Source organism: Silene latifolia, chromosome Y, assembly GCF_048544455.1.
Source record: "Silene latifolia isolate original U9 population chromosome Y, ASM4854445v1, whole genome shotgun sequence".
Taxonomy (NCBI): domain Eukaryota; kingdom Viridiplantae; phylum Streptophyta; class Magnoliopsida; order Caryophyllales; family Caryophyllaceae; genus Silene; species Silene latifolia.
In genome coordinates this window covers 303408597-303431836 of record NC_133538.1, presented here as the reverse complement: position 1 = coordinate 303431836, position 23240 = coordinate 303408597, and the positions used below count along the sequence as shown (strand labels likewise).

The 23240-nt window shown below is 37.1% G+C and overlaps 1 protein-coding gene and 1 non-coding gene across 2 annotated transcripts; both read left to right on the top strand.

Annotated features, from left to right (window-relative positions):
- Positions 1 to 12938: 12938 nt before the first annotated feature.
- Positions 12939 to 13045, top strand: LOC141636247 (small nucleolar RNA R71). Its single transcript, XR_012540872.1, has one exon. It is a non-coding gene; the product is annotated as a small nucleolar RNA R71 (small nucleolar RNA).
- Positions 13046 to 19199: 6154 nt separating this feature from the next.
- Positions 19200 to 20112, top strand: LOC141631063 (protein FAR1-RELATED SEQUENCE 5-like). Its single transcript, XM_074443784.1, has 2 exons — positions 19200 to 19507; positions 19686 to 20112. Exons 1-2 carry the CDS (start codon positions 19200 to 19202, stop codon positions 20110 to 20112), a joined length of 735 nt encoding a protein of 244 aa, XP_074299885.1.
- The last annotated feature ends 3128 nt before the right edge of the window (positions 20113 to 23240 follow it).

The following is a 23240-nucleotide window of genomic DNA, read 5'->3' as shown; positions in this document are numbered from 1 at the left end:
GGCACTTATATATAATGGGAAGTCCATTTTATATTTTGTCATTTGTCAATTGTCACATGTCACAAGTTCCATGACATTATGTGTATAAAATGTATTTTTAACAATTAAAAATCAACATATTAATAAAATATGTCACTTATAAAATTAACCTAGTAATTCATAATTACTTGTACCAAAAAGTGTTTCCGAATTATAAACTACAACATTCTGTATTTATAATAATTTATTCATTCCGTTTTAATTGTTTCCGTAAACAATAATTTAATCCAAGTAATAAAACAATTCGATTACTTAAACCGTATCTTATCTAATCAAATTACAATGAGACACGTAAATATTACTTCCAAAATCGTCCGTCAATTTTAAGTAATTTAATTAACCCGTATCGTCATACGATCAATTAAATAATCAATTAAGAGTGTTAACCTTTAGGTATGACCTAAGGGGATCAACTGATCACCACCGTCGCACGACAGTAATGTCAAACTCTAGTCAGACAATCATTACCGATATGTGTGGACCAGTTGACTGTAAAATATTACTTCCCACATGTATTCTGAAAATGAGACTTAAACATGTGACCATCATGATCGACAGTTGTGATCGCATTATTGTCGGAGGACACATATTCCAACAATCTCCCACTTGTCCTCGACAAGTATGCGTCACCAATTTTCTTGTCCTATTACTATCTCCCACTCAATGCAAGGTGTCTTTCAGGTCATACATGCAAGTGATCATATCGAGAGTGGTTTCCTCGATCTGGAGAATAACTGATTGACCGGAATTATATACCATAGATACCTTTCGAGCGTGGCCACGCATTTCCAGTTCATTACTCCTCGACTGGCCCTGAGATATTGTTATAACCCTGACAAGGGGTGGACAATTCCTATCGCACTTATTCCCTTCGACTAGCCACATCTATCATAACCCAAAATATGCCCATTTGAGCCCATTTACGAAGGTCGCAGTAACATAAATCAAAGTTAATCTGTACCTGTACCACCTTAGGCGAATAGTCTTTTGTCAAAAGAATCGACTCATTAGAATACTATAGTAGCTCTCGCCATGACCAGGCTATATAAATTTGCCAGAACTCTATAAGCGGTCATTAGCCCGACAAAGTGTTCCTAACAGTCTGCCTATGTGATCGACTAGTCATCTCACATGACTCCATGGCTCTTGAACTTGCCATCAGTCGCATCACACTCTAGTCATTTCGAGACGTCACCTCATGTAAGTGACTATGGGCAAATACAATGCTAATCTGTGTTCACTTTAACGGGGTTCAATGTCTCTACAACCCGTTTGGATGTAACAAAGTATAAGGTGAGTTAATAAAAACTCAAACGACGAATGTCGACATCACATTCGGGTTGTCAATACCATATTACAACCTTGTGATGTATATCGTAAGTGTGTAAACACTAGTCGATTGCAATAGAAGTTTAACATACCATGTGTCCATGTGTTCATACTTCTTGTATTGCACTATCCTTTATATGCATGTTATCTCTCATAGCATGAACCTTCCCAAGTACATATCTAGGTTCCCAACCTAGGTATAGATTCTTTATCTTTAAAGAACTTACTTGTTGTTTATCACATAACCAACGAATTGTGGTGGATGATATAACTTGCACCGGTCAAGTGTTCTACCAACTCGCAATGCACTAGGTATACATTTTGTTGGGTCTTGCAACAATTGTCAAGATGATTAGCCTAGCACTTCTCATAAGTCCTAGCATATTAGAAAATATTAGTTTTGAGTAACTTCTAACTAAAATAAGTATCTTTTCAAACTTCTTATTTCTCTTTTTAGCTTGAATGGCTTCGGGTTTTCATAAATCCTTATGTGTTTCTCGAATTTCAATATGTGCAACTTCTTGTCACATAACAGAGTGTTCTGTCAAACACTAGAATAGCTCATTAGTTCCCCTCGAGAGTTCATGAAAATTCTTCTATGGATTGCCAATGACTCATCATGCTCTTAAGCATATGATTCATTATTGGACATGTGCATTATTATTCTAATGGCGGAAACATTAGTAATTTTAATCATGTAATCAACCGTTTCTTAGGTTCAATGAATGACCATGACTGCTTATGGTAATTCCATTTTCATCGATATGAATAACCTACGTTTCTCGTTGATTTGATGTGTATATCTCAATACCTATCCAACATCCCATGATGTAATTGGATTCATCATAGTCCATTTTCATCCAGAATTGAAAACTCAAACATATCTTTGTGAAAGATAGTACTAGCTCGTCATTCTCAATGAGTAATGAGTTATAAATTTTGCAAGATGATTGCTCCCACTAAATTTCATGTATTCACATAATAATTTCAAACTCCCACTCAATTCCACATGTTTCGCAATAGACTACTCAATCGAAACATTTCAAGAATTGAAATACATTTTGCTTTGCCAAGTTATTAAGATTAAAACCATATATGTTCCTAGCATATCCTTTCAAAATACCTATTTTGAAAAGGTTTCAGTCTTAAACTTATGGAAATAGATTTTGATCTCTAACTCTTTCATTTTATAATGATGCGTAGCAATGTCATTATTTAAATGTGAATTTCATTTAATACACGTCCTTCTCAAAACACCATTTTCCGGAAGGAGGTTTAACCATTTCATTTTCATAATGAGGTTAAGTAATGACACTAGCGTGGTTATCAATTAACTTAGCTCTTTTAGATATCTGTATATCTTTCGCTGCAACTTTTAGACATAAATCTCATTTATTTTCAAGGATGCATCTTTGTTTCATTTAGGCTCTTAAGTAAATATCAATATTGAAACTCTTGGTCAACTGTTGTTCATAAACTAGCCAAATCTCTTGTTAAGACTTTTCATTAGTCATTTTCTTCCAAACTTTCTTTTGGTCTCCTCGTGTAGTTATCTTAAGAACATATTTTTTTGATTACTTCACTTTGTCTCTTTTGTCATGTAGATTTCATCTATTCGAGACCATAGATCTCATCTATTCGTGTACAATATCTATATAGGTATACAAATCATTCTTTCTTTCGTAGATCTCATTTACTCAAGTATACAAATTTGCTTTGTGTTCTTTGTGTTCATTTTTCTCCTACTCTATCTTTAGAATAAATACACTAGAGATTCAAAGATAGCTTATGAGACACAAATAATGATTTTGAAGTATAAGGAGGACTATCTCATAGATTGACTAATAGTTTTAGATTTGATGAGTGTACTTGGTAATTTACATTCCATTAGGAGAGTTCATCAACTCAACATCACTTTATAATTGATCATACACAAGCCTTAAGCTTGTGGACATATAATGAATCCCATCATTATAGTTGTCTATTGGATCACTTTAAGTGGATGATCATATGTTTCTATGTGCAAGCATATAAAGACGAATTTTTAGAACAAGGAGATGCGATAAAAGGGGGTGACTTGGGTTGCAAACCAAGCCACCAAAATCCAAAATACAACCATTGTTTAGAAAGGATCAACCATTTCCATGTCGAACACGGAAATCAAAATAGTTCTAAAATTAATAACATTAAAATAAAGACAATAATAAAAGCGAAGCTTCAACGGTAGCTACTCCTAGCTCCTTCATGATTTCTCAAGTTTGCTTTTATTTTCCCTTGTCTTTGCTTGGAGGAGGCCCTATTTACAATTAAAAGAGGATACATTATCACAACTTTGTATCAGAATATCATAGTTGAATTAGAAACATAAAAGAAAGTATAGTTATTTACCTACTGGAGTGATCTTTCCAGCTTTGATGTCACCAAGGTACTTGGAACAATTCCTCTTCCAATGTCTAACACCATTATAATAATGGCATTTGTCAAGAGGACCCTTCTTGGTCTTGGAAGTGCTAGCTTCAAAAGTCTTAGCCTTGGTGGACATGGGAGCTTGCCTCTTACCCTTTTTCTCATTCTTCTTGAACTTTCCCTTGCACTTGGTGCTTATGTTAAGCACATCCTTAGGTGGGTTAACATTTAACCCCATGTCTCTTTCGGCTTGCACAAGTAACTTGTGCAATTTTTCAAGTGACACGTCCTTGTCTTGCATGTTAAAATTCACCCGGAATTGAACATATGCTTTGACTTTGGATAAGGAGTGTAGAATCCTATCTACAATGAGTTCTATGGGGATTTCAACTTTTTGAATCTTCAAAGTCTCGACTAGCTCCAACAATTTGAGCACGTGAGGGCTAACCTTTTGGCCCTCCTTGAAATCGAGATCAAAGAATGCCGAGGCCGCCTCATATTGGACGATCCTCGGAGTTTGTGAAAACATTATCACAAGTTTGGAATAAATTTCATTAGCGGTGCCCATTTTAAAGGCTCTCCTTTGGAGATCCGCCTCCATCGCAAAAATCAACACATTTTTCATTGCGGCTGACTCTTTATGGTAAGCCTCATATGCTTCCCTAGTGGCGGCACTTGACCTAGCATTAGGTTCGGGTGGAGATGCCTCGGTGACGTAACGAAGCTTGTCGTCACCTTGGGCGGCTAATTTGAGTTGGGCATCCCAATCGGAGAAATTTGACCTATTCTTTTCAAGTTTACAACGATCCATGAAGGATCGGAGCCAGAAGTATTAGTGAGAGGTGTGGCGTTGGTGTTTGGAGCGGCCATTTGTTATGAGAAAAAAAGTGGTCTACAAAACGAAAATAAAAGGAATAGAACATTTGTCGTTTTCTCAATAATAATAATACTTGTAAATTTAATTTAAACAAGTTTTATTGCATTTATCTAGTGACCTCTACCCAACTTTGATAAATGATTCCAAGACCCAAATTCATATTAACTTAGGCATCGGTAAAGCCGAATACAACCCTTATCAATATAACTCGGTGGATTAACTTTTTAATCGATTCTACTTTTAGAACTCTTGGTCGATAAATTTACATTAAAATTTATCTTTAGCCCGAAACACATCCGGCAACCGTCCAGAATACTATCGCTAAGTTCAACCCAAATTTCGAATAAATGTGTCCATGATCCAAATTTACATCAACTTGGGCATCGGTAAAGCCGAAAACAACCCTCATCTTTATAAATTCGGTGGGTAGACATTTATCACCCACTTCCCCTACGTAACAAGGTTTGTAACCCGGTAAAGCCGAGTGCACTCCCTCACGAAATAGGTTTTCATGATTTCTACTTTTTGGGTACGGCTAAGTCTCAATTGTTTATTTTAGCGAGAGGTCATGTCAATTTATTATCTATCACGTTTTAAGTGAACTAAAGCGGTGAACTACGATAATTGTAATTCACACGGTCGATAAACTCGATTAAAAGATAATGCATATTTTAGTTATGGTGATTTAGCGATGCATGCAACATATAAATAAAATGCAAAGCATAAAAAATAAAATCCTAGTATGGCCTTCCTAGAATAGAAAATCTAATAAACTATTACAAATTCGGAAACCAACTCATTTGGTCCCTTGAACTTCGGTCTTGGCACGCATTTCAAGGCAACAAATTTCTTTAATGGATCACCTTCTCGAGTGGCGCCGTCTTCAAGGAACTCCGGAATAAATAAATTACATAACAAATTACATAATTTCCTATTATACATTTGTAATTAAAATAAAATAAATCTATTAAATTACAAAACGGTGACACGAGATCACAATAAATTAGAACCGAATCGATATTCCCATACATTTCGGGTAATATCAACTAAAACTAAGGCCATACTAAGTAAAATTACATAATTCAAAATTACATAAAAATAAAATTATGACAATCATAAATAAAATGCAGCATTATAATATGTATGAACATGCCCAATTTTTATGCTAAATCGCCTTTAAGGAGCCAATATCGTATATTAATTAGTTTTTACGGATTTGCGTGATTTAAACTTTTATAATCACATTAATTACATAAATTCATATTTATGTGCAAGTTATTTACCCTAACCAACTTAGGACTAAAAATTAGTCTCCACTAACATATTGACAATAATTAACTTATATTTCTTAAAATTGTTCATAAATGGACTCAAAATTACAATATTATGTCATAAATTTCAAATAAATCATAAAAATTTCAAAAAATTTCAAAATTTGAAATTTAAACTCATGAAAATTTTGGAAAAAATACCATGACACTCATAATGTTGCGGTTTATCGGATTTATTAATTATTTCGATAAATATATGAGAAAAAATATTTTTATTAACTTTTCATTTTTAGATCTGAAATATAAGATAAAATGCAACATTTGACAATTTTCTTTAGTCATGAAGTATGTTTTAGCAAATTTTACTAATTAAAGTCACTATTTATGTGATTTTTAATCAAAAATTCATAAATCATGAATAAAGACTTTATTATAGCCAATTATTTTACACACATCTTGTAAAATTGCATGTGACAAAATACTAAATTTCTATGACCAGATTCGAAATATAACTCATATCAACCTATTTTACCATTTAAATACAATTTTAACTTGAAAAATCCATATTTCGAGCATAACAACTCATTTTATTATGAAAATTTGTAGGTCATCGGTAAATAATATATGTGAAAATATATACAAAAACCACTGGAAAACTCGAAGTTTAGCTATTTTTAGTCCAAAAATGATATTTTAATCATAAAAATCACATTTTTAATGCCATTATTAATAAAAATGAACAATAAAATCCATAAATAAACCAAAATATCCTAAGAACATTTTAGGACCAGAAACTTTAACATGCATAATAAATTTCGTGATATATCAAAATAAACACAAAATTATAAGTTTTATTTGTTAATTGTATAACTCGGAAAAACAATAACCGATTTGCATGCAAACAACCTAAGGCTCATGATACCGCTTGTTGAAAATTATTGATACCCGTCGTGAGGTGTCAAAAAAAAATTTATAATCTCAAACTACAACTATAGCTAGCGGCAGTCGGGTCGAACCACAGAGAGGCAGACGTAATTTCTAGTTGTTTGAATTCGGTCTAAGGTAACAATAAGATGGGGGTTTGATTGGGTTTGGTCTATAGCTAATAACAATAAAAGTAATGTAAACTAATGAAATATATAAAATCAAGTATAAAAAGAGGTACTAGGATGGTCGGTTCGTTATAGTTTCGGCGGCAGCATATTAAACAGGTCTAAGTCAAACACATGAGGCGGGAAATAAAGAGGTCCTCTCGGTCCACTCTTAACAAATAGCATCTTTCGATCTCGCTATAGGTCCCTAATATCACTAATACTAACTTTCGTCCTGAAAAGTGATTTACGTTCTAAACTTTACCTATCTTTCGATCTCAGCATAGTTTAGTCATTTTAATTGGTGATCTAACAACTGTCCCTATCTCTCGATCTAATGGGTCAGTCATATCCTAAGCATTCAACTAGCCGTGTGCACTTGATTCGTCGAATAAAGAATTAAAACAATTAAAACGAAAATAAAACATCACGTGGTCTGTCGATCGACCAGGTATGGCGGTCGATCGACTGACACGCGATTCAGGCCGTGTTCATTATATTGCCGCCTACACTACAATTCCCCTACATCCTAGCACGAATAATTTAGCTACTCATACTAACAATGGTAACAACAATAATATTGATGAAATAAACAGAAGAATTCATAATTAAAACTATGGAACAAAAGGCTAGCATAAAACGATAATTATGGTTTCGGGAACTAACTAACAATTCTATATCTATGAATGCAATAAAGATGAACTGAAATAAGAAGAATACCAAGATCGCAGAAGAATTGTAACGGAAATGATTGAAAGCACAAACGAAAATCCAATGCGAAATAGTATCCCGAACCCTAATTATTAAAGCTAATGAAAACAGAATGTAAAACTGATGAAAAATGGATGAATAATCTGATGTTCTAGGTTACGTTATATAGAAAGTATACGTAACATAATTCCTAAACCTAATAACTCACGGGCTTGATAAATCTCGATCTTTAAATTCTCGTCTGGAATAGCGACTTGGTCGATCGACTAAGACTCAAGCGGTCGATCGACCAATGGCGCGATGTCTGATAACTTCGAACCATAAGCTGGTCGATCGATCAAGGTAGTGGTCGATCGATCGCTTTAGCTACTTGACTTTCATAATCTCGTGGATTTGTCTTTTGGGCCTTGGATTGCGCACCAAGCTCGTTCCTTAAGCGAATACTTCACGTCAAATGCAATGCAGGATACTCGGGGACGGATTTAGCTCGATTTCCGCTGGATTCTTCACATTTCTGCAATAATGTACAAAAATACGGAAGTAAACGAGAATAGGGAGAAATTTAGCATAAACTACATGAATGAGCTCTGAAATGCGTGTAAAATGGGATGTAAAACATCATATAAAAGACACGCATCAAACTTCCCCAAACCAAACCCTTGCTTGTCCCCAAGCAAGAACTAGACTCGATCCTAAAACCTAATGGAACGAGTTCAATCTCAGAGCGAAATGCAACATGTAAAGCCTAAACCAATTTAATGCAATAACTAACAATCAATTAGCAATGCGAATCATGCAAACGAGTTATAAGGTCGTTAAAAACTGCTGAACCGTCAACTGTAGAGACCTATCAAATTGGACACTCATGGGTCGCTCAAATCTCTCATAAGCACAGGTGAATATAAGAGGATAGAAAGAATTCATTTTGTAGAGACTCTCACCTAACTACGACCTATGAGAACATGCTTGCAGTATAATATGAAAGTAATCTCTATGACCGTTCATATGCATTCCAACCAACAAATGACCATGACACATGCCGAGGTATATATGGGATATGTGAGGTATGGGTAAGAAGAGGCAAAACATGTATGGAAAAGTGGAGGTACATGTGATCAACCTAGTACCCAAACGGAACCACATGGCAACATCCTTCTTCTTGCTCAAAATCAATTGATACGGTGCGATGCTATAGCAAGCACAAATCTCACAATCTCCAGGTATAAAAGTAATCAACTAACTCTCCATAAGATATGAATAATACATGGGAGCAAAAATCGCCATAAGATAAAGCTTGAATTATACGAAATTGATTCTTTCTTTTTTCTCGAACCTCAGTCGATCGACCTATGATGTCAGTCGATCGACCGCTTCAACAGTACATAACCTCTTTTTCTCTTTTTGAATCATTTTTCACTTCTTTTTTCTTTCTTTCCTTTCTTTTCATTCTCCCAATAACATCTCAAATAAGAGCAAATGCTACCAAAAACTAAGTAACAATCCCAAGAACACGGACTACTAGCTTGACAAAGGACAGGCTAAATGTAGGATGTAGTAATGGGACAAAAATGCTATTTTTGCCAGTATGGAGCTTATGGGCAAAACGAAAAAAGGGAAACCTCTACCACATGTGTCAACTAACCACAAACCGAATGCATATAGGTATTAAGGAGATTAAGTTCATATTTATGCACATTTATGTAACATGTCTCATAAGGAGTAACTACTCACATCCAAGATAAACTGGTCATAAATGTCACCAGTTATAGGCTCTAAATCTCAGAAATATGATGTAGTTTGCCAATTTTCTAAGTCAAGTCTCAATTTCAGCAAGAAATTTAACGAAAACTCGTAGATATGCACTTATATGATTATACTAATAACATGTTAATCAAGCAAGGCTTAAGCATAAACAAATGCAAATGCAATATCATCCTTGAAATACTACCGTTCCGACTCGACCTATATGCTAAAATAAACATGCATTTTATTGAAATTTTTGAAATTTTTCAATTTTTTGGATTTTGTATTTTTTTTGTGTACAAATATAAAATGAAATAAACAATGCAAAACAGAATGTAAACGTGAATGCAAGCAAATGATATGCGACGCAAAACCCTTCCCCAAACCAAATCGCACAATGTCCCCATTGTGCAAAATCATGTAATGAAGAGAAGAGAAATGGGAATTTGCGAGAAAATTTAAACAAATAAAACATGAAGTAAAGACTTAGAAACTCACAAGACTCTTAAGCGCAAAGAAAGGAAACCTCCCAAACCAAATAAGCTAGGAGGTTTCAAGAGCGATGCTACTCATAAGTACCTGAAAAGACAAACAAAATACCACGCATAAAATCGAGAAAGCAGTGATGAAGCGGTATTATGTGCAAAATTGAGAAAAATAGAAGAAATAAATAGTGACGGAAGATAAAGTGGAGTAGAAAACTCCCTTAGTTCCGCAAATCGACCAAACATAGCAGGAGAGAGGTCGTAACAGGTACAGCAGTGCAGGTCGGTTGATCGACCACAAAGACTCGATCGATCGACCGAGGTGAAAGGAACAAAGAGCTCCGAAACGCACTACCAGGTCGATCGACCACTCAGGCCAGTCGATCGACTGAAAATACTGCTGTAACTTCTTATTTCTTCGTGGTTGCTCAATTATTTGAGCTAATGAGGCTTAAAAACCTGCAAGTGCACAATAATATGCGCCCAAAATTGCGCAAAACCCAAAATAAAGTCTAAAGCGTATAAAATCCTAAGCAAGCAAAATAAAATGCGAAGTTTCGCGCACACAAAAGCAATAAAAAGTGTCTAACAAAAGCAAATAAAAAGTTTGGAAAACATGTGATCAACTAGTAGTTGATCAAGAATGGCCACGGAATGGCCCACTTCGTCGGCTTCTGGCTACTAGAGGTAGCCTCAACGGTGCTTATCTTATCAGCTGCATCCTTCTTAGCTTCCACGTCCGTATGGCTCAACGGATCAACACTTTCATCATCTCCCCGGTCAATGATCTCTTCTTGCTTATCAAAGTCCAAGTCGGACTCCGTTAATTTGATTGGCTCGTCATCAACTTCCTCATCAGAGGCATAGCTAAGGCAACCAAGAACTCCTCGTGAAATGATTGGCTTCTTCGCAGCTAGGGTTACTTGCAGCTCTTCCTTCCCCAAACCAGCTCCTGCAGTATCAGAAATAGACAAATCTTCCTCCAATTTGCTCCCAATCTGGGGCGGAGGGGTTACAACAGGAATAGAGATAGGCATATAAGGAAGCACAAAATACGATTTCTTGTCAGAAACCGTATTACAAGTCACAGCCCACATGGGGTCCTTCTTCTTAGCAGGTTGGGCAAAAACAATAGAATTCTTCCCTACTTTAAAAGTCAAGGTACCCGAACCAACATCTATGACTGCACCAGCAGTGTGCAGAAATGGCCTACCCAAAATAATGGGAATATGGGCATCCTCAGGCATGTCAAGTACGACAAAGTCAACAGGGAAGAAGAACTTCCCTATTTGCACGGGGATGTCCTCTAAGACTCCTATCGGCTGGACCGCAGATCGGTCAGCCATTTGTACTGTCATGTCTGTCACTGCGAACCTAGTCAATTTGAGCTTCCTAGCAAGACTCAGGGGCATTACACTTATACTAGCTCCTAAATCACATAATGCCTTCTCAATAGAGAAGGTACCTATATTGCAAGGAACAGAAAAGTTACCCGGGTCCTCTAGCTTATGGGGTGCAGTGTGAGACAAATAAGAGCATGACTCTTTGGTTAATGCGACAGTATGCACATTTTTAAGTGACTTTTTCTTAGACAAGAGTTGTTTCATGAATTTAGTATAGGCAGGCACTTGATTAACTAACTCAAGGAAAGGCACTTGTACATTCAAGCTACGAATATCTTTTTTAAATTTGTTGAAAGATACCCGTTCCTTCGTCGGCACTAGCCTTTCCGGATATGGGGCTGTAAGAAGTAGCTTAGCCCTCTCCTCTAAATCGCGCATGCCGGTATCCGTGGACTTAGGCTGGAAGTCCACTACTTTCTCCTTGTTGAAGCTTGAACCCTCTTCAGACCGTCGTAAATGTCAACCATTGATCGACATCGGGTCGTATTTCGGAGCCCGGACTGACCCATTAGCATTCTGGTCTTTCCCCAATATTTTCGGGACTGTCGTGCCCCGAAACAAATGATCCCTCAAGTTGTCGGGCATCGGAGGACGAAAAATCTCACTATCAGCAGCGATCTTAGTCGATCGACCGGTGATGTCGATCGATCGATCGAGATGAACAGACCAAGCTCCTGTAACCCGCACTTGATCGATCGACCGGGTATGTCGATCGATCGACCGATATACCTGTAGACGCCTTTTTCTTTCCTTTGCTCGTTCCAGCTTTGTTTTGACTCGGTTTTGCCTCATCTTTTGCAGCATCATCCTCGACCATAGCAGGCCCCTCCAGGGTAGACCCACTCCTTAAAGTTAGGGTCTCTTTCTGGTCAGTTTGAGTCGGTAAGTGTCCCGGAGCTCGAGTGGTACTCTTGCTAGCCAACTGAGCAATTTGGCTCTCTAACATCTTCATCCCGGCCTCTCTAGCTTGGGAATCCTTCAGCAATAAGTTCTTCAACTCGGTGAACTCGGAATTTTGGGATTGTTGCTGCTGCTGAGGAATATACAGAGGTTTTTGATATGATTGTTTGTGTGGAGGCACATATGTTTGCTGCTGTTGCTGTTGTGGAGGTTGAGTCGGATTCAGGACATTCTGGCTACTCCACCTCAAGTTGCGGTGGACATTCGGCTCATAGTACGTGTTTGTTTGCCTATAGTGTTAAAAGGCAGCACAAGACTCAAAGGGGACAGAACAATTCTCTGAGACATGCCCCTCAGCTCCACATCTTCTACAGACAAAAGGACCGTCTGAAACAGCGTTAACATGGTACATCCCTCCTTTAGAAGCTCCTCCTAACTCATATTTGTCAAACCTTGCAGTGAGAGCTTCTAGTGCAGCAACAGAGGAATATTCAGCAGCTCTCCTCTGGTTTCCTCTCGAATTCCCATATTCAGCCTTATGAGTAGCCAAATCATCAATGATCTTCCACCCCTTAGTCTCACCCATGTTCTCAGAAAATCGGCCATTGGCTGCAGCATTCAAAATAGCCCTCTGATCGTCATACAGCCCATTATAGAACTGATTGCAAAGACTCCATTTTTCGAACTTATGGTGCGGTATGGTTCGCACCAATTTCTTGAAACGGACCCATGCTTCATGAAAGTTCTCATCAGGCCCTTGTTTAAAGCTCGTGATTTGAGCTCTAATGGCATTCGTCTTCGAGGCGGAGAAGTACTTTTTGTAGAATGCCAGGGCTAAGGAATTCCAGTCGGTGATCCCATGGGCGGCTCGGTCCAGATCTCTATACCACTCCCTTGCAGCATCACGAAGGGAGAAAATGAACATGGTCTCCTTGATCTGGTCTTGGGTCACACCGGCCGGCGGGGGGTATAGAGCAGCAATAATCAATAAAAATCTCCATGTGCTTGGCTGCATCTTCATTTGCGCTCCCAGAACCGGTTTCTCTCAACCAGGTTAATATAGGAAGGCTTCGGCTCGAATTTTCTCGCCTCCCCGGGTAGTTCGAATCCTTTGTAGAGATTCGCAGGTTGTCGGCTCGAGTGACTAGCAATGGTTGCTTCTTCACCATGACTGGAATTTACGGAGAAGTGACTGTCTCGGTGAAGAAGTAGAGGCGAGAGATGTAGGTGGATCTCCTTGAGCAGGCGTTCTCGTAGTAGCTAGACAAGAGTACTCGGCTCTTCCTCTGTCGGTAATACCCTTTGTGATCGTCTCAACTCGCGCAAGGATTTCTCGATCTCAGGATTGAATGGTACTAGTTCACCACCCTGTAACCTGCGCATAAGAAGAAACTACAAAAAGAATATAAGAAAAGTTTAAGGAACGGAAGTCCCTTAAACTAAAGAAAGACTAAATAAAAACAACTAAAAATTAGAACAATTGCCTCCCCGGCAACGGCGCCAAAATTTGATACCCGTCGTGAGGTGTCAAAAATAAATTTATAATCTCCAACTACAACTATAGCTAGCGGCAGTCGGGTCGAACCACAGAGCGGCAGACGTAATTTCTAGTTGTTTAAATTCGGTCTAAGGTAACAATAAGATGGGGGTTTGATTAGGTTTGGTCTATAGCTAATAACAATAAAATAAATGTAAACTATTTAAATATATAAAATCAAGTATAAAAAGAGGTACTAGGATGGTCGGTTCGTTATAGTTTCGGCGACAGCATACTAAACAGGTCTAAGTGAAACACATGAGGCGGGAAATAAAGAGGTCCTCTCGGTCCACTCTTAACAAATAGCATCTTTCGATCTCGCTATAGTTCCCTAATATCACTAATACTAACTTTCGTCCTGAAAAGTGATTTACGGTCTAAACTTTACCTATCTTTTGATCTCAGCATAGTTTAGTCATTTTAATTGGTGATCTAACAACTGTCCCTATCTCTCGATCTAATGGGTCAGTCATATCCTAAGCATTCAACTAGTCGTGTGCACTCGATTCGTAGAATAAAAAATTAAAACAATTAAAACGAAAATAAAACCTCACGTGGTCAGTCGATCGACCAGGTATGGCGGTCGATCGACTGACACGCGATTCAGGCCGTGTTCATTATATTGCCGCCTACACTACAATTCTCCTACATCCTAGCACGAATAATTTAGCTACTCATAATAAGAATGGTAACAACAATAATATTGATGAAATAAACAGAAGAATTCATAATTAAAACTACGGAACAAAAGGCTAGCATAAAACGATAATTATGGTTTCGGGAACTAACTAACAATTCTATATCTATGAATGCAATAAAGATGAACTGAAATAAGAAGAATACCAAGATCGCAGAAGAATTGTAACGGAAATGATTGAAAGCACAAACGAAAATCCAATGCGAAATAGTATCCCGAACCCTAATTATTAAAGCTAATGAAAACAGAATGTAAAACTGATGAAAAATGGATGAATAATCTGATGTTCTAGGTTACGTTATATAGAAAGTATACGTAACATAATTCCTAAACCTAATAACTCACGGGCTTGATAAATCTCGATCTTTAAATTCTCGTCTGGAATAGCGACTTGGTCGATCGACTAAGACTGGCGGTCGATCGACCGAATGGCAGTGTACAGTAGCTTCTGGAACCCGCAAGCTGGTCGATCGACTGAAGGTAGTGGTCGATCGACTGCTTTAGCTGCTACTTGACTTTCATAATCTCGTGGATTTGTCTTTTGGGCCTTGGATTGCGCACCAAGCTCGTTCCTTAAGCGAATACTTCACGTCAAATGAAATGCAGGATACTCGGGGACGGATTTAGCTCGATTTCCGCTGGATTCTTCACATTTCTGCAATAATGTACAAAAATACGGAAGTAAATGGGAATAGGGAGAAATGTAGCATAAACTACATGAATGAGCTCTGAAATGCGTGTAAAATGGGATGTAAAACATCATATAAAAGACACGCATCAATTATTAATCTCATATTTCGACATATTCATATATGTGACAATTAATTTAGTCATAAAATTAAATTTAGATCTTATGCATGCAAACATGAATAAGAATAAAGAAGAAATCGTTTTTCTTACTTTGAGTTTTCGGATATATGGGCACAAATGAGTTCTCCTACTCACTTGTTCTTGAGCTTTCCTTTCAAATGGAAGAACAAGGATTCAAAGGTAGAATCCCTCCCAAAGATATATACCCAAGATAACCTCTTAAAGACTAATATTATTTGAACTAGAAGAATATTAATCTTACTAAAATTGACCCCAAAATCATTTTGGTCTCTTGCTTTTTCGGTCAAGAGAGGAGGAAAGAAGGAGTAATTTTTTCTCTCTAAATTTTTTTTAAGTTTTAGATGTTATGAATGAATGAATAACCACACACATTTGTTGTAGTGTATATTAGGAAAAATATAGAGCAAAAATCCTTGGCCTTGCTCTAAGAAAACTGGGATTGGGGGGGGGGGGGGTTGGTAATGGCCAATACATGACCAAGATGCTCTTCACAAAATCAACTAGGTGTGCATGGCTAGAATGTGTAGTAATCATTTTGTTTCCACTTAAATAATTAACACAAATTAAACATTACACTCCCTCCATTTTATTTTCGGCACTTATATATAATGGGAAGTCCATTTTATATTTTGTCATTTGTCAATTGTCACATGTCACAAGTTCCATGACATTATGTGTATAAAATGTATTTTTAACAATTAAAAATCAACATATTAATAAAATATGTCACTTATAAAATTAACCTAGTAATTCATAATTACTTGTACCAAAAAGTGTTTCCGAATTATAAACTACAACATTCTGTATTTATAATAATTTATTCATTCCGTTTTAATTGTTTCCGTAAACAATAATTTCATCCAAGTAATAAAACAATTCGATTACTTAGACTGTATCTTATCTAATCAAATTACAATGAGACACGTAAATATTACTTCCAAAATCGTCCGTCAATTTTAAGTAATTTAATTAACCCGTATCGTCAAACGATCAATTAAATAATCATTTAAGAGTGTTACCCTTTAGGTATGACCTAAGGGGATCAACTGATCACCACCGTCGCACGACAGTAATGTCAAACTCTAGTAAGTCAATAATTACCGATATGTGTGGACCAGTTGACTGTAAAATATTACTTCCCACATGTATTCTTAAAATGAGACTTAAACTAGTGATCATCATGATCGACAGTTGTGATCGCATTATTGTCGGAGGACACATATTCCAACAAGTTGAACAAAAGTTTACATCTTATATTGGCCAGGAATTCCTGGAAATCGTGGAGGCAGTGACATTTTACAAGATTTATGCAATTGCTTTCGGTTTCGATGTTCGTAAATACACGACAAAGAAGTGGCATGACAGGGCAATAAGGTCAAAACTTTTGGTTTGCAACCGAGAGGGACTCCCGCATAAAGGAGAAATGGAGAGAGGTGGTCGGCATAGTTGGATTAGGAAACACAAAGTCAGGCGGGTGGGGTGCAAAGCTAGAATTAGGTTATGTATGGAAAATGGCCAGTTATTGATTGACCGATTTCACGATGGCCACAATCATGAGCTCATCTCAGCCCGGGATAGAGAGGCTCAAAAGTTGTCATGCAACATAAAAGATTATCACAAATGATAATCCTTAATAACTCAAGAGTGAGTAATCTAATTATTTGTCACTTATTAATTTTGGTAAAAATTATATCAACAATCCACATGATTTCTAATATTATATCAACAACGCACAATTCAGTGTAACTTAAACTGAAATCATGTAACTTTAACTCACAGGTAGTGTGTCTATTTCCATGTGTAACTTCAGTGAGTTAACTGCGTAATTTTAACAAAAAAATTGTAACCCTAACAAAAACAAAAGTTGACTGTGTAATTTCTAATAATATGTCATTAATTAATAGCTGAAGATGGGAGCAACTAGGACTTACAAAATACTCAAGAAACACGTATCTGGGTTTGAGAACATTAGAGCTAGTTTTGAATGATTTTAATAACTTTCACAGAGATGTGAAATTCTTCATTCATGAACGAGATAGATAGTTGTTCATAGACCATTTTAAGGAAATGACTGAAAATAGGCAAGGATTCTACTTTGACTATGATATTGACTCTGATGGTAGCTTAAGTGGAGTTGTATGGGCTGACGGTAGTGCCAGAAGGAACTACTCTGTTTTTGGTGATGTAATGTCGTCCGACCCAGCCTATACAACCAGCAAGTATTCCATGTCCTTCACACCGTTCACCGGGGTAGATCACCATAAACGCTCTGTTACATTGTGTGGTGTGCTGATTGCCCAAGAAAACCCTGAATTATTTCAGTAGGTTTTCAGCCGGGTTTTGGTTGCGATGGGGGGAAAAGAGCCTGAGTATATTATCACTGATTAGGATTTAGGCATTCTTAATGCTGCCCCCCTTGTATTCAAGATAGTGCGGCACCGATTTTGTATGTCCCATATCATGAACAAGATGCCAAGTACGTATGGTGTGACAAGAGGTGATTATACTGGATTTTTGAAGAAATTGAATGTCATTATATGGGATGAAGATCTTGATGCAGCAGAGTTCGATGCTAGATGGGCAGAAATAGGTGAAGAACATAGAGTCATAGACATTGATTGGTTTGAAGAAATGTACTCTAAAAGGGGCCAATGGGAAATGGCACATTGCAGGGACATAAAGGTGGGGGCTGTTATGAGGACGACTTAAAGATTAGAGAGCGAAAATAGTTTCTTTATGAGGTTTGAGAGTAAATCTGGTACGTTGGTTGAGTTTTGGCTGCGTTTTGAGAGTGCTATGAACCAACAAAGACATACGCAGAAGAAGCTTGAAAACGATAACAAGCACACTTGCCCTAAAACGTCGACGCATCTGGCTCTTGAGGCGCATGGGGCAAAAGTGTACACCTATAAAGTACTTCAGGAGTTTCAACAAGAAGTCAAATACTTAATCGATACATGTAGAAGTAGAGGTGAAGAACACAGAGTCACAAACATTAATTGGTTTGAAGAAATGTACTCTAAAAGGGGCCAATGGGAAATGGCACATTGCAGGGACATAAAGGTGGGGGCTGTTATGAGGACGACTTAAAGATTAGAGAGCGAAAATAGTTTCTTTATGAGGTTTGAGAGTAAATTTGGTACGTTGGTTGAGTTTTGGCTGCGTTTTGAGAGTGCTATGAACCAACAAAGACATACGCAGAAGAAGCTTGAAAACGATAACAAGCACACTTGCCCTAAAACGTCGACGCATCAGGCTCTTGAGGCGCATGGGGCAAAAGTGTACACCTATAAAGTACTTCAGGATTTTCAACAAGAAGTCAAATACTTAATCGATACATGTAGAAGTAGAGGTGAAGAACACAGAGTCACAAACATTAATTGGTTTGAAGAAATGTACTCTAAAAGGGGCCAATGGGAAATGGCACATTGCAGGGACATAAAGGTGGGGGCTGTTATGAGGATGACTTAACGATTAGAGAGTGAAAATAGTTTCTTTATGAGGTTTGAGAGTAAATTTGGTACGTTGGTTGAGTTTTGGCTGCGTTTTGAGAGTGCTATGAACCAACAAAGACATACGCAGAAGAAGCTTGAAAACGATAACAAGCACACTTTCCCTAAAACGTCGACGCATCTGGCTCTTGAGGCGCATAGGGCAAAAGTGTACACCTATAAAGTACTTCAGGAGTTTCAACAAGAAGTCAAATACTTAATCGATACATGTAGAAGTAGAGGTGAAGAACACAGAGTCACAAACATTAATTGGTTTGAAGAAATGTACTCGAAAAGGGGCCAATGGGAAATGGCACATTGCAGGGACATAAAGGTGGGGGCTGTTATGAGGACGACTTAACGATTAGAGAGCGAAAATAGTTTCTTTATGAGCTTTGAGAGTAAAGTTGGTACGTTGGTTGAGTTTTGGCTGCGTTTTGAGAGTGCTATGAACCAACAAAGACATACGCAGAAGAAGCTTGAAAACGATAACAAGCACACTTGCCCTAAAACGTCGACGCATCAGGCTCTTGAGGCGCATGGGGCAAAAGTGTACACCTATAAAGTACTTCAGGAGTTCCAACAAGAAGTCAAATACTTAATCGATACATGTAGAAGTAGAGGTTTTGCCGAAGAAGACACTGTAGAGGTGAATACTGTAAAAGACACAATCAGGGACATGAATTATGAGGTTACGTACTGACCAAGTATACTATTGTTTATTGAAGTCACACATCTTTTCTTGTTGAAGATACACGTGTAATTTTGTTGAAGTTACACAATTAGTCGTTAAAGTTACACTTGTGTCTGTTAAAGTTACACATAATAAAGTTACTCTTTTTATACGTTAAAGTTACAGTTTTGTTTATTGAAGTTACATTATTTATGGCATAGAGTTACACCTTTGTAAACTTACATTTTACTTTATTGTTGACGCGGTTATATTTAAAGCAAGTTGCAGCTACAGAATGCTTGAAAGGAAAGGAATTCTATGCCGACATGTCATATGTATTTACTTATCCAACGGACTGAAGACTATACCGGATGAATATGTTGCAAAGAGATGGAGTAAAGATGCAATCCGCTCAGGAATGTTCAATTGTAATGGTGAGGCAACAGAGGACATTGATATCATTGATGGACAACAGATTGCAATGTCAATAACATGGTCAGAGGTTCATCATACTGTTGGGATGCTTATGGGCAGATGGAAAGCTGATGTTAAGAGCTTTTCCACTTTAATTCGAGAGTCTAAGGAAAAACTATCACCAATAGGTGCGCCATTGAGTAAACAACAATAGTTGGAGCGACTACTTGGCTGTACAACCACTCAAGAGGTAACGATATTGCCACCTAAAAAGTCGAAAAACAAGGGAAGTGGAAAGAGAATTTTGTCGAGTAAGGCAAAAGAAGTTGCCTTAGGAAGAAAGCTTAAACGCATGTGTAAAAATTGCAAGCAATTAGTCACCAACGACAAGTCCCTAACCCTTTTGCAGAGCACCCTTACCATCAACTGAGGAATTGGCAGAAGACGAAAAAGAAGAAGAAGAAGAAGAAGAAGAAGAAGAAGAAGAAGAAGAAGAAGAAGAAGAAGAAGAAGAAGAAGAAGAAGAAGAAGAAGAAGAAGAAGAAGAAGAAGACGACAGAAGTATTAACTATATAGTTGCACTTAATTGATAAACTATGTTTGTTTAGTCTTAATGGTTTAACAAATTTTGCTTCTCCACTGGAATCATTTTGATATATACTTAAGCAACTGTGATACTTAATTTCATTTGCTTAAGGAATTTACTGGGTACTTAAGCAACCGTTATTGCTTAAAGAAACAATTTGATGTATAATTAAGCAACCGTGATGTTATTTTTGAAGGAACTTGTTATTAAAGTTGAACTTGATGTTAAAGTCTCAGTTTTCAGACAATGGATTCACAAAGTTACATCCTTTCTCAGTTTTGAGTTATACTGTCAATGATAGATTGCCTTCAAAAATAAAAATCCATCATTAATTGAAGTACATTGACAATTTTTGGTAGTTAGCAATAGAAAGTGTAAATTTCTCTTATTAGAGTTACAATTTATTTGATTAATGTTACACTGTCTCTGAAATGAAGTTAAAAAAAACGAAGATTGGAACATCCAAATAAATATCAATTTCTAATCATAGAAATTGTTGTACAAAATGAAGCAAGATTAACAATAAAGCAAGATTAACAATAAAGCTATCAACTTAATAAATACATATAGAGCTGAACACAAAACTTGTTAACTAACTAATGATTGTTATTGTTTTTCCAGAGCCTCATTCTTAAATTTGCGCCTGATTTGTAATTGTTTCCATAATTCGTCTTTGCCACCAATAAAAGTTTTGACCTTCCCCAGGACTGTTTGTTGTACGACGTTCATGTTGGCTAGTATAAGGGTTGCCATTAACTAAATCACCAAATAACGCCTTGGGATCTTCTTCTCCAGGTTCTGATGCTGAAAACAAACACCCTCATACAATAGGATCGCCATCATGGTAAAAAGGCCAGACTCTGGTAGGTTAAAAGCGGGTGAGCATCCAGTAAAACTTATTTGGCGTTGCATAAAACCAGCAATATCCATTCCTCGGCTAAAATCTCTTGATTCCAAATAGTCGCTCACTACACCAGCCTACATATGAATGAGTGTAAAAGATCTTGATTCCAAATAGTTTATGTCAAATAAAAAAAAGACAAAAACAATGTTTAGATGGACATATTGGACTAAAACAAATAATTAAATGAGCCGCCTTGCCCATGACCGAATTCGTCAAATCCGAATGGCGCTAGTGGTCAGGCAGATCAATCGTCCGTGATGAGTAATTGATACCTACGCATGCAAAATGTCATCGATATTAAATGGGATAAAGAATAAATATGATTTTAAGTCGACAGTTTGACCACAGTCTTGTCTGAAGGTGTCCCACACTTGGTAAATCTTATCGTAAATGTTGTCGAGTTCTGTGATTTACTCAAATGTTCCCAGCAATATCAAGAGAAGCTCCTAAGAAAGTTGATGCAAAATAACTCGGACGAATTAGGTTGCACAGATCGAAGGTCTATCTAGAAGGTAAAACGTGTAAATCTGACAGTTTGTTTGACTGTTCGTCTAAATATTTTAGGATTAACGCAGTGGAATTTAACTGAAATTGCTGTAATAATGTGAAAAGTAACAAATAAAACAGGGATAGATATGTGAAACTCGCTCAAACCTCGCAAGGAATTCACTCAAATCACTCACACTCAACCTCACAAGGATGAATTTCATATCTAATCTCGCAAGACTAATTAGGATAGTACGTAAACTGTAAAACAATATTATTGCTCTCAAAATAACGTGTGTAATTCTGATTTACACGGTTCCTATTTATATTCTTACTCGACGTCACAAGTCTGACTCGAGGTCTAATTCCTTAGCTTGCATCTTAAGCTACCTACCCCTTTCCTAAACTAACTAGGAAACTTATTTAACTAGTAAATAAAAATACAATCAGTTTTGAGATAAGCTGATTAAACTAGAATTAGGAACTAACAAGTTTTCCTAACTTGACTAGAATTAGGATAAGCTAACCTTTCCTAATCTTATTCGAAGTAGATAAAATAAGCTAATAAATCAATTCTACACCATTTAGGACTAGAAAACCATGTCTTCTTTTACATGGCCTTGGAATCCGTGTTACTTGCACGCCATGTAATCCAGCTCCTTGCTTTCTCACCAAGTAATCCGTGTTGATTGTTTTTACGAGTATGCTCCTGCATCATACTCCCCTTCTTCAAAAAAAGAATCGACCCGATTCTTGGACCATCGACCTCCCGGATCAAATATGAATCTCACAAATCATGACGCAAGATCGTTGATATTGAATAGCAATGCACTCAAATCATCTTTGAGCTTATCATCCTCGATGAAAACCTTAAACTCTTCTATCTTATTCGATTTCAGTCTCCTTTCGTGCTTTACTAGTTTTTGCCTTCCACCCCTCCTATTTCCGTGCATAAGTCTTGATAGCTTATTACGAATCTCATTACTGAACAAATAATACAAACAAGATGAACCCTTCATAGTTGCAATATCTTTTTTCTGTTTGAAAATAAACCAAGTAACAATTGGATTGATCTTGAATTTTAATAGGATAAATTGTATTCTTGCTAGATTTAGAATTTGACTCGAACTCTTGTTCATTGATGAACAAAATAATCGGACATGACATTTTTGAAATAGCTATTGCACAATAGACCCAATAACAAGGTGATTGATTGCAGCAGGAGCCAGGAACCAAGCCAAAACTGATCAGGGAGCAGGCAACAGTCTCAGTCACACTGCCCTGATAACGGCTATTTTCAGGCCTGCTTTGGGAGGTCGTAAGTACCAGTACAAGCTCAACCACCCGTTGCCACCTTGGCCAGCTG